This window comes from Manis javanica, chromosome 7, assembly GCF_040802235.1.
Source record: "Manis javanica isolate MJ-LG chromosome 7, MJ_LKY, whole genome shotgun sequence".
Lineage (NCBI taxonomy): Eukaryota > Metazoa > Chordata > Mammalia > Pholidota > Manidae > Manis > Manis javanica.
Window position 1 is genome coordinate 24,386,517 of NC_133162.1, and position 12,681 is coordinate 24,399,197.

General features: G+C 45.9%; 1 protein-coding gene across 4 annotated transcripts in view; it reads left to right on the forward strand.

Moving 5' to 3' along the window:
* Nucleotides 1-12,681, forward strand: part of SH3PXD2A (SH3 and PX domains 2A) — a 221,233-nt gene that overhangs the window by 50,818 nt on the left and 157,734 nt on the right. The window contains exon 1 of one of the 4 annotated variants that reach the window (XM_037001250.2): nucleotides 10,726-10,991. The exons of the other annotated variants lie outside the window; for them this stretch is intronic. Coding sequence (XP_036857145.2) covers nucleotides 10,959-10,991 — 33 coding nt within the window. The 5' untranslated portion in view covers nucleotides 10,726-10,958. Of the gene's footprint in view, nucleotides 1-10,725; nucleotides 10,992-12,681 lie in introns of those variants that run through there. 4 annotated transcript variants of the gene reach the window in all.

Here is a 12,681-nt window from a genome sequence, read left to right on the forward strand (position 1 = left end):
AGTGTGCTGAGAGCAGGTGCAGTGCCAGCGAGCTGCCCTCAGGACCCTCTGCCCCTCCCTGCTGGGCTGAGCCCTACCTCAGAACCCTGGGGTCCTGGGCTAAGTAAGCCAGCCTGGAGGAAGCTGCTTAACTGACTTTACCCACTCATGGGTCTGGGCCTTTAGGGGCAACAGACCCCTTTGTGAATCTGATGGAAGCCCTTTCCCCAGAAAAGGAGCTTATACGCATGGACAATTTTACTTAACAGTGTCAGGTGTTCACAGACCCCTATGGAGAACTGCTGAGCTAAACCAGTTCAGGTCATCAGTCATAGTACTCAGGCACCATCTGGAGTTTATTCACAGTATTCAGAAAGAGCAGTGGCCTGGGCACCCCTTTGAAGGACCCTTGCGTCCCCTCCCACACGTTGGTTTCCCGGTCCCCAGTGTGGGTCTCCTCATACTTTTCCCTTACGTATTTCTTCCTCTTCAATGATGTCTTTTGTTCCTGGTGGAGATCAGGTGACCACAGGGAGGACTTTGGCTCCCACTTCTCGAATGTAACCTGGGGAATCATATGCAAAGCGATATCAAGTGGTCCCAACCCACCTCTGGCAGTGGGCCGGGGGCCATGGGGCATGTACAGCTCTCATTTCCCTTTGGACAGTGCACAGGTGCCTCTGGTGTCCTTCTCCTTCGTGGGGCAAGGCTGGAGGTGGGCAGCCGTGCTCTGCCCTTCACACTCTGCAGCCACAAGGCCAGGAAGCATCTGAAGGATGCTCTGTTATAGATTATGGTTTTTCCATTTCTCTCCACTGCAGCTTCTTAATCAGCACATTCCTCATACCCTCAACCTGTGTGCAAACTAAGATTTGAAGGAGGGTGCCACTCTGTTGTCATCATCAAAGCTTCTCCCAGGACTCAACTGCTCTCTGTATGTGGTGCTCCAAGGAGATCCTTGGGAATGAATAATCTCAGGCACATGCCAAGGCAACCGGCAGGTGGGGAAGCAGGAGCAGGAGGACCTGCCCTTGGAGGAGGGTCAGTGTCTCTTTGGTGTGACCCGTGGCGGTAATGAGTCCTCTACAGAGCATTTAGAACTACGCTGGACACTGGGGAGCTAGCTACACTCATGGCACTGGGGGAGAGAAATCAGAGCCAACCCAGTAACTGCACTTAACTGTAATTTACCCAGCAACTACCCTTATCTGAAGCCTTAGGATGGCCCAGAGCAGATCATTTATCTTGGTGCCCCTCCCTATTCCCACCTCCCATACTCCTCATTGGCTACCTGCTACTTTTGAAGCCCGGGATAGGATCACCAGATAAATATGAGATGGCCAAGTCCTTTTGTTTTTGTTTTTGTATTGAGGTATAGTTGATATACAACATTATATTGGTTTCAAGTATATACCTTAGCAATTCGATAGCTTATCTATATCATTAAATGCTCACTCCAAAAAGTATAGTTACTATCTGTCAACATAGAAAGATATTACAATATTATCTCTATGCTGTACTTTCATCCCCATGAATAATTTGTATTATAATTGAGAATTTGTGCTTTTTTTATCCCCTTCACCCACTCACCCAACCACTCACCCATGGTAACCACCAGTCTCTTCTCTGTGTCAGTGAGTCTATTTCTCTTTTCTTTTGTTTTGTTTTTATATTTCACATATAAATGAAATTATGTGGTATTTGTCTTTCTCTGCCTGGCTTATTCACTCAGGATAGTACCCTTTAGGTCCATCCATGGTGTCACAAATGGCAGGATTTCTTTCTTTTTTATAGCTGAATAATATTCCTTTGTGTATATGTACCACACCTTTATTCATTCATCTATTGATGGACACTGGTTGATTCCATATCTTATAGATGTGGCAATAAACATAGGAGTACATATATCTTTTTGAATCAGTGATTTTTTTTGTTGGGGGGAGGGTAAATTCCCAGAAGTAGAATTGCTGAGTCATATGGTATTTCCATTTTTAGTTTTTTGAGGGACCTCCATACTTCTTCCCACTGTGGCTGCACCAACTTACATTCCCACCAACAATATAGGAGTGTTCCCATTTCTCCACATCCTCTCCAACACCTTATTTCTTATCTTTTGGATAGTAGCCATTCTGAGTTGGTGTGAAGTGATATCTCATTGTGGTTTTGGTTTGCATTTCTCTGCTAATTGGTGATGTTGAGCATTTTTTCATGTTCCTGTTGGCCATCTGTATGTTTTCTTTGTAAAAATATCTATTAAGGTCCTGTCTCAATTTTTTAATTGGATTATTTCTTTTTTTGTTGTTGAATTGTATGAGTTCTTTATATATTTTGATATTAGCCCCTTATCAGATATGTCATTTACAGATACATTCTACCGTACAGTAGGTTGCCTTTTCATTTTGTTAATGGTGTCCTTTGCTGTATAAAACCTTTTAGTTTGATGTAGTCCCACTTGTTTATTTTTGCTTTTGTTTTCCTTGCCTAGGGAAACATAGCCAGAAAAAAAAATTATTCATACTGGTGTTCAAGAAATTCCTGCCTATGTTTTCTTCTAAGAGCTTTATGGTTTCATTTCTTACATTTAGGTCTTTATTCCATTTCAAGTTTACATTTGTGTATAATGGTAGACAGTAATCCAGTTTCATTCTCTTACAGGTAGCTGTCCAGTTTTCTCATCACCATTTATTGAACCGATTCATTTTGAGTTTCAAATAAACAATAACTGTGTTTTTTTGGTATGTTCCAAAGATTGCATGGAATAGACTATAATAAAGAAGTTATTTATTGTTTATCTGAAAATCAGATTTTACTGTGTGTCCTGTATCTTCACTTGCTGAATCTGGCAGCCTTACCCTGACTGTGAGTGGTGAGGGTGGAGGTATAAAGCGGAATAAACCAGGCTAGCTTGGGGTAACAGTGGACTAACTTACGCTAAGGCTTCCAGCACATTGTGAGGGACACTAAGTTGAGAAGGACAGGATCCCTTCCTTCCAGGAGTCTGGTGGGCAAAGTAGACTTCCAAGCAGTGAAGTCCACTGTAGGTGAAATAAATTCTAGATTGAGGGACAAGCAATGTGTCATGGGATGAAGAGGAGGGAAAAAAACATTCTTCTTGGAAGGAGAAACAGAGAAGATGCCCCTGTGTTTTTTTTATTGGTAGCAGCAGCCTAGAGTGATATAGACACACCCTCCCACTCCAGGTTGGGGAGACTTAGTTGTTTTTTGAGAATTAAGTTATTGGAGTTAAGTATGTTCCTAATTTGTTAATTTTTTCATTTATTTATGCCTGCATGCCTACCTCCTTCTCTCTGACCATCTGTCCCTTGCATCCATCCATCCACGCATTCTCAATCTGTCCAGTCTAAGTGCCTGCCCTCTATGTCCCAGGCAGTATACCAGCCTTTAGGAATTTATTGACGAGCAAAAGAAGATCTGGTTACTGCTTAATTCATGGAGCTTATATCTTAGTGAGGTAAGACAGATTTTTTTAAGTGTTTTGTACTATTCCAAATGCTACAAAGAAAATTACCATAGAGATAATTATAAGGAGAATTTATAATCTGGATTAGGGCAGGTGTCCCTGAAGAAATAAGTTTTATCTGACAGATCAATAAATTATTTTACCTAATTTTATTTTTCAGATAAGGAATTCATTTGTGATTCTAATGAAAACAAAATTCTCTTCACAGATAAATGGGTAAATGTACATACAATTCTAATAACCTTTTTAGTCATTCACACCCTGCTGAAATCTCTCAAACAACACTAGGATAAGACCCAAACCTTCTCTCCACCTATCTTCTGCTTTGGGCCTTTAGATCCTGTGATTCTGCGTCCTCCACACACAAGGGGCTGTGCATTGAACTTAGCTCCTCTTCCTGCCCACTGGGAGGCACCAGGTGTGGGGGCTTTAGACCTGTGCTGCCTAATGCTGTAGCCACCCACCAAAAATGCAGCTATTTACACTTACATTTAAATTAATTGAAAATTTTAAATTACATTAAGTTCACTTAATTTTTAAGGGTTAAATTAAATGTTGTCTCTTGGTTGTACTTACTACATTGCAAGTACTCAGTAGCCACAGTGGCGAGCGGCTATGTACTGGGCAGATACAAAACATTCCCATCATCACACAGAGTTCTGTTGGGCTGTGTTGCTTGCCCACCTGAGGCACCAGCAGGCTTTACGCTCATCCCAGAGTGCTCTGCCACTGTCCCAAGCCCTCCCAAATCGCCCTGTACAAATCTTTGAGGGCCCCAGCAGGAAGAGGGAGACTGTGTTCCACCCTGATCTGCCCTAGCAGTGGAGCAATTCAATCAACAGCTATTCCAAAACCTCTCCTGGGAGCCAGGTCAGTTACTGGAGAGGGCTTCTAAAGGCATTTCAGATGTCAGGCTGGGGACAGGGAGAGGAGGGGCTCTTGGTCTCCAAGTGGAAATTGTTTTTTCCTGAAAATAACCCTCCACTCAGCCCTATGTGACCAGGAAAGGGACCTGTCCCAGAGGCAACTGGCCATGACAGGGCCTGATGTTGAGGTCTCTTTGGTTATAAAGGGCTTGAGTTACGTGGAGGTGCAGTCAAGGGGAGAAGGAGGAGGCTAAAGGGCCACAGATGCTCTTAAGTTGCCTTCTCTGCGGCCCTGGCCCACACTTTCCGCCTCTGTAAGTTTCCTTGCACAATTTCTCACCTTTAAGTAGCTCCCCCAGGCCCTGGCCCCACTGAGGAGAGACCGGAAGGCTCTCTGAAGCCCTGGCTCCATCGAAGTTTGTTTCACAATCTGACCTACAAGGTGCTGGGCTGCAGTAATTGCTCTGCAAACATCGGCCCCTGGTGCTGCTGGCCTTTTAGTCGGAACTCCAGCCTGTTAAGTGTACAGGGTCAATATTTGAGGAGAGCCGGGAGAGGCCCTTCAGCTTCCCCTGCACAGCTTGGAAGATAGAGTCAAGAAGGTTGTTCAGGTTTGCTCATCTGCTCTAAAGGACTGAACCTATTTTGAAGAGCTTTTATCTCTTTTCCTTATTCATCTCTCCAGACTCCCCACCCACTTACCCCACCCGGGTTCACATTCACTTTCCAGCTGTCAAATAGCCAAGATAACAATGGGTGAACAAAATTAGAATCCCCGAATCATTAATAACTGACCTTGGAACAGACGTGTGTGTGTGTGTGTGTGTGTGTGTGTGTGTGTGTGTGTGTGTGTGTGTGTGTGTGAGAGAGAGAGAGAGAGAGAGAGAGAGAGAGAGAGAGAGAGAGAGAGAGAGAGAGAGATGATGTCGTTTGTGGAGTTACTGGATCACTGCATTTCACAATTAGGAGAGTTCTATTCCCAGTCCCTTGCTATGCAGGTAAAACATCTGTGTTCATTTTTCTGTTTATTAAATTTATATGAACTTTAGTTTGGTTTGATGTCCAGAGCAGGCCTCAGCTGAGGTCAAACGGGGGTGATGCTGGTGTGTGCCAGGAGTCAGCCTGGGAGCAGAAAGGGGGTGGAACAGGCACGTCTCTCCTGCAGGCTCTTTTAATCACCAAGGCGAACTCTGTGTTTTTTGAGATCATTGTCCCCAGACTAAAAGCAAGGGGGCCAAGCCTAGGGAGGTAGCATGCCAAGTTCTAAGAACAATTTTGTACCAAGGATTCTAGAGAGTTCTGGTACGTGGGAGTTTAAGCTCCAGTAGTGCGGTGAGCGTGGGTCATTGTGATCACTCACACACTGTGGATAGAGAACACTGGCCTTGGCTGAGGTCAGTTCCCAGCCCCAGGAAGGCACAGAGAGCCTGAAGTTGCTTACCATGGGGAAAATGGGAAACAACCTCCCATTTTGAGACCTTCTATAGAGTGAGTGATTCTGGTATTCTCATACTGTTTGGTATAACAGTCAAAACAAATGGGATTAATCTCAATTTCATGGATGGATCTCTAAGAAATGTTAAGGAATGACCAATGAAAGTTTCAAAACATTATTTACAGTATGGCAGCAATTATGCAGAAACAACAAGCTGTATCTTTGTAAATACATGTACAGCATAAGTATATAAATGTCTTAAAAAGATCTGGAAGGATACACTCCAAATTGGTAATGGATTATCTCTAGAAGAAGGGAATCAGTGGGAAGAGGGGCTTGGTCAAAGAGGAATCCTAGCCTTATTTGTAATGTTTTACTTTTTTTAAAAAAGGAGACCGTATTCACGTTATTATTTACAACACTGATATTTAATAATTAAAAAGATAACTATGGGGAGAGATGGGGAAAGTGGGAAGTCTAAAATAAAGCATATCTCTCATGATCATTATAGTATAATGACCTAACAGAAACACAGGTTGAAATAATATAGATCTCGACAACACATCTAATAATTTCCTAAACCATCATGCTGGATCATTCCTACGAAATGTAACTGGCTAGAACCAATTACAGCAAACCCCAGGGACCTGTGTAAATCATCCTGTCAGACTGGAATCTTGTATTCAAATATTGTTCAAAATATCTGAACTGTGTACTGGGGCAGGAAGCACATGGGCAATGGTTCCTGTGTCGTGACTGAGCCCATTAGGAGTCATGTGGTCGGAGAGTACAGTGGTTAAGGCAGGTACTACAAAGCCAAATGGCTGGGTTGCAAGACCAGCTCCAGCACTTACTAACTGTATATGACCTCTGGTGAGTTCTTTAACCTCTCTGACCTCAGTTTCTCATCTGCGTAAGGGGGATAGTAACAATAACTGCCTCATGAGGTAATAGAATGAAATGAGACAATCCATGGGAAGAACACCTTTAGGATAGTGGTTGGCCTGGAGACTCTAGATAGGGAAGCAGAAACCTTACCAGTTAGGCCCTCAGAAACTTAACTCAGAGGAGAAAGTAGAGATTTCCACTCCATATGGAGGCAAAGGTTTCTCCCTGTTTCCCATTCATTCAGACTTTACTTTGACCACATTGCTCAGTCTGCCACCAGGCAGGAGAGGCATGGAGTAGTATTTAAGAGTTTCCTGGATAAATGCTTCCCACCCTCAAAGTGTTACTACCAACCTACCTTTTTTCTCAGTAACACTGTTAGGAAGACACTTTTTTTTGTTGTTGTTGTTATCATTAATCTACAATTACATGAAGAACATTATGTTTACTAGGGTCCCCCCTTCATCAAGTCCCCCTCACAAACCCCATTACAGTCACTGTCCATCAGCGTAGTAAGATGTTGCAGAATCACTACTTGTCTTCTCTGTGTTGCACAGCCCTCCCCATGTCCCCCCCACATTATACATGCTAATCGTAATACTCCCTTACTTTTTCCCCGCCCTTATCCCTCCCTTCCCTCCCATCCTCCCCAGTCCCTTTCCCTTTGGTAACTGTTAGTCCATTCTTGGGTTCTGTGATTCTGCAGCTGTTTTGTTCCTTCAGTTTTTCTTTGTTCTTATACTCCACATATGAGTGAAATCATTTGGTATTTGTCTTCCTCTGCTTGGCTTATTTCACTGAGCATAATACCCTCTAGCTCCATCCATGCTGTTGCAAATGGTAGGATTTGTTTTCTTCTTATGGCTGAATAATATTCCATTGTGTATATGTACCACATCTTCTTTATCCATTCATCTACTGATGGACACTTAGGTTGCTTCCATTTCTTGGCAATTGTAAATAGTGCAGCGATAAACATAGGGGTGCATCTGTCTTTTTCAAACTGGGCTGCTGCATTCTTGGTAAATTCCTAGCAGTGGAATTCCTGGGTCAAATGGTATTTCTATTTTGAGCTTTTTGAGAGACCTCAATATTGCTTTCCCCAATGGTTGAACTAATTTGCATTCCCACCAGCAGTGTAGGAGGGTTTCCCTTTCTCCACAACCTCGCCAACATTTGTTTTTGTTTAGGAAGAAACTACTTTTTAAAAAAATTTTGGTATCATTAATCTACAATTACATGAAGAACATTATGTTTACTAGGCTCCCCCATTCATCAAGTCCCCCCCATATACCCCTTCACAGTCACTGTCCATCAGTGTAGTAAGGTGCTGTAAAATCACTACTTGTCTTCTCTGTGTTGCACAGCCCTCCCCGTGCCCCCACCACACTATATATGCTAATTGTAATGCCCCCTTTCTTTTTCCCACCCTTATCCCTCCCTTCCCTCCCATCCTCCCCAGTCCCTTTCCCTTTTGTAACTGTTAGTCCATTCTTGGGTTCTGTGATTCTGCTGCTGTTTTGTTCCTTCAGTTTTTCTTTGTTCTTATACTCCACATATGAGTGAAATCATTTGGTACTTGTCTTTCTCCACCTGGCTTATTTCACTGAGCATAATACGCTCAGCTCCACCCATGTTGTTGCAAATGGTAGGATTTGTTTTTTCCTATGGTTGAGTAATATTATTGTGTATATGTACCACATCTTCTTTATCCATTCATCTACTGATGGACATGTAGGTTGCTTCCATATCTTGGCTATTGTAAATAGTGCAGCGATAAACATAGGGGTGCATCTGTCTTTTTCAAACTGGAGTGCTGCATTCTTAGGGTAAATTCCTAAAAGTGGAATTCCTGGGTCAAATGGTATTTCTATTTTGAGCATTCTGAGGAACCTCCATACTGCTTTCCACAATGGTTGAACTAATTTACATTCCCACCAGCAGTGTAGGAGGGTTCCCCTTTCTCCACAACCTCACCAACATTTGTTGTTGTTTGTTATTTTGATGATGGTGATCCTTACTTGTGTGAGGTGATATCTCATTGTGGTTTTAATTTGTATTTCTCTGATGAGAAGTGATCTGGAGCATCTTTTCATGTGTCTGTTGGCCATCTGAATTTCTTCTTTAGAGAATTGTCTATTCAGCTCCTCTGCCCATTTTTTAAGTGGATTATTTGCTTTTTGTTTGTTTAGGTGGGTGAGCTCTTTATATATTTTGGATGTCAATCCTTTATCGGATCTGTCATTTATGAATATATTCTCCCACACTGTAGGATACTTTTATGTTCTATTGATGGTGTCCTTTGCTGTACAGAAGCTTTTTAGCTTGATATAGTCCCACTTGTTCATTTTTGCTTTTGTTTCCCTTGCCCAGGGAGATATGTTCATGAAGAAGTCACTCATGTTTATGTCCAAGAGATTTTTGCCTATGTTTTTTTCTAAGAGTTTTATGGTTTCATGACTTACATTCAGGTCTTTCATCCATTTCGAATTTGCTTTTGTGTATGGGGTTAGACAGTGATCCAGTTTCATTCTCTTACATGTAGCTGTCCAGTTTTGCCAGCAACATCTGCTGAAGAGACTGTCATTTCCCCATTGGCTCCTTTATTGTATATTGACTGGCCATATATGTTTGGGTTAATGTTTGGAGTCTCTATTCTGTTCCGGAAGACACTACTTTTTAAAAGTAATTATTGATCGACAGTTTTCCATGCTCTTGGAAAAAGGCATTTTTCAGAATCCTGATGGGATTCCAGGGGAGCCCTGTGGGGATTCTGGGAGCTCCAGGGAACTCCAGGGGTGGCTTCCCCTCCCTGGGAAACTGGCTTCTGCTCTAGCGGTCCCTTTCATTGTGTCCTTGTGGCTTGATGGTGAACAGCTTCCTCTCTTTCTGATTCCCCCCCTGGCAAGTTCTGCGGGTGCTGGGGTGGGGGTGGAGGAGGGCTCTGGGTGTCTGTCATCCAGGGAATGTTGGGAGGGGAGGGCCTGGTGAAATGATACCTTGAGGCTAGCTCAGGATGGAAAGCTGTTCACCACCCAGCTGGAATCCTGGGGTTACTTGGTGCCCTTCTAAGCAGAGCCCACTGGAAATTTGGTTTATTTTTTTCCCCTCCAAGCAGATGGAGTTTACCCAATGACCCATTCTTGGGCAGTTTATTCAACCCGATACGTTTGGGAATAACCTTGTTTAGGAGGAGTCTCACAGGTCCAGAATAGATGGAGAGAGATGAGGGAGGGGGATGGCCTTGGGGCAGAGTAGGTAGGGGAGGGCCTGCGAGCATCCCGGCATAAAGAGAAATAAGCCCCCGAGAGAGTAAGCTCAGGCCCTGCAACCCACCCATGAAGGGCCCTGCTGTCAGGAGACCTTCCCACCTGGGCAGGCCCTAAAGGATGCAAAGAGGGATGAGGAGCTTGTCCTATATACTGAAGCAGCCCAGCATTGTGGGGTACTCACCACCTACAGGTGTGCTTGGGAAATTCATCTTGTTTATTGAACATGAGCCCAGACATGGTCTCAGAAGCTTTCTAAAACCCAAAACAGGTATTTTCAGTAAGGTACTACCTGTCAACTGGCAATGGCCCTGTAAGATGAAATCTATTGGCCACCAACTGGTGTAGTCCATTTCCTTTACTGACAGATCAGGAAATGAAGCTCTGAGAGGGTAAGTAACTTATTCAAATTATGGTGCCAGCAAGGACAGCAGGACTAGAACTCAGGCCCACTATCTTCTAGTTCATTCCATTCTAGAATTCAAGCCTCCCATCCAGAAGTTTCTATTTCTGTTTTTGGCTGAGAAGGGCAGGAAGCCCCTTGTTGCACCACTCAGAGAGCTCTTGGTGGGGGGGGACATGACACATTCACCCTCTCAGGAGGGAAGGTGCCTGTGCAAGGGACAGAAGACTTCTCTCTAGCTCCCAGAAAGGTCAGCCGCAGCTCCTTCAGAGATTCAGCTGTTTCCTGGAGTTCAGCCCACGTGTCCTGCCCACCACCTCCTGCCTCTCTCATTGGATCATAAACCCCAGCTCTGCCAGAGGCAGCAACTGAGTCAGGCCACACTCCCTGCATGACTGCTCAGAGCTGCACACCTTGTTTTCCTGGCAGAAGGCTCCATGTCGGGTGTGTCTGTGTCTTACGTCAGGGAGGCCCTGGAGTGCAGCTGCTACCTCTGTCACCTCTTTCCTCCTCTGGTCCCAGGCCCAAAGGTCCCCCTAGAAAACTCAGCTCTGCCCCCACGGGGCCCCATCCATCCCTCCTTGGATAACCAAGTGGAGAGTGGGTGGGGGGACTGTGTCCCCCTCCAAACTGGAGAATGAAGGGAAGGAAGATCTTTGGTGGTGGCCAGGTAAGTGTTCTGTGTGTGTGTGTGTGTGTGTGTGTGTGTGTGTGTGTGTGTGTGTGTGTGTGCGTGCGCGCGCCCGTGTGCAACTCTGTGGACCTTTCAGCTGTGCCCAAGGTGCTCCTTTCCTGTAGGAGGGAGTTTTCAGTCAGTCCTGGCCCCTTTGGAGGATTGCCAGCCTCATGCCTGGCACCAGGCTTGGTACTAGGGACCCTGAGGGGAAAAGTCGGGGTTATTGTAGGCTGAAAGCCTGGGACATCCCAGGTGATGGCCTTGGTCTGAGCTGGAGCCCCCAGCTCGTGGCATGATCAGGGCAGAAGGCACAGGATGGGTAAGCACCCTGAGGTGTAGACCACTGCCGCCAGGCCTGTGTGCCGTGGGTGTCCCAGCTGCCTTGTTGAGGCAGCCCCCATATCTGGGGTCTGGAGGTCCTGGCCTTGTACCCCGCCTCTCACAATAGCAACAGTTGGTGTTGCTTTTGATTCTTAGGAACTAGGTGTGCCCTGGTGGGCTGAGGGGGCCCCAGTTATGATGGTGTGTTTTCCCTCTGGTGGGCGAATTGCCATGAGCTGGGTGACCTAGAGGTGCCAGCTGCTGTGGCTCCCTCACTGGCTCTTACCGCCCTGGTTGGGCCTCAGCCCCCAGGCGATCTTAGGGGCTGCAGCTCCTACATCTCATTCCCTCCCTCCAGGCCCTTATAGGAGTTGGAGAATTGATGCTGTTCCCTTCATATCCTCAACTTAGCTGGAGCTAAGGAAAAAAGATGTTCGAGTCCTCAGAGGCCTCCACAGGTGGGAAACATCAGGCTGTCCAAAAGAGCCTGGGGGATTCCTGGTGCCGGGATACCTAGTGGGCCGTTTCTCTCAGTGACAGAGAGCGCAGGCTGTCACTGCACAGGCCTCGTCGTGGGTGTGCGCCTGGCCCGCCGGTGTGACCCTGGCCATTAGTCTCAGCCTTCTCATCTGCTAAGTGGCTCTAACTGCAGAAGCTGCTTCCTAGAGTTGTGAGATGGTTCCAGGAGATAAGGCCTTTCCAACTGTGCCCAGAGCAGTTATGGAGCTAGGATAGTCACCTGTGGAGTTAGGACAGTCACCCCGGTGCTGCCTCTGGCCCCTCAGGAGGAGGGTGCTGCTTCAGGTGCCCCCCTGGGCTTAGGTGTCTGTCTGGCCTGGACGAGGGGAACATTTTCCTAGCAAGAAAGGGTCTCGGGCGCCCCCCAGGCTGTGTAAATGAACACTCCGGGGCTGGCTAGGAGACAGCCCAAACACCAGCCAGGGTTTGGCTTCGTCTGCTAATTAGGGAGCATCTATCTGGTGCCCAGCAGAACAAAGTGGGCAGTTGAGCTGCGCTGGAAGTCTGATCTCGGTGCTGGCAGGGGGCTGGGGGAGGCTGGGAATGGGGCAGACATGGGGGTGATCCTGGGACTAAATGGACCACATTCAGATATACCTTAGGAAAAAAAACAAACAGGAAGCGGGATGCTGGTGTATGGGCTGCAGTTGAGATGCTTGCAGAGAGGGTGGTTCTGGCATGTGACAAAAGGCCGTTCTTCCCACTGAGATAGTGCCCAGCTGGTCTCTGAGGGCATCTCTGGTGGAGGCCAGCCTCACTCCCCAAGGACATGGGGTTGCTATTATCCCAGGATTCCCAGGGCTCCACTCCTCTTGGAACCTTGTAAGGAGGAACCCACACTGGA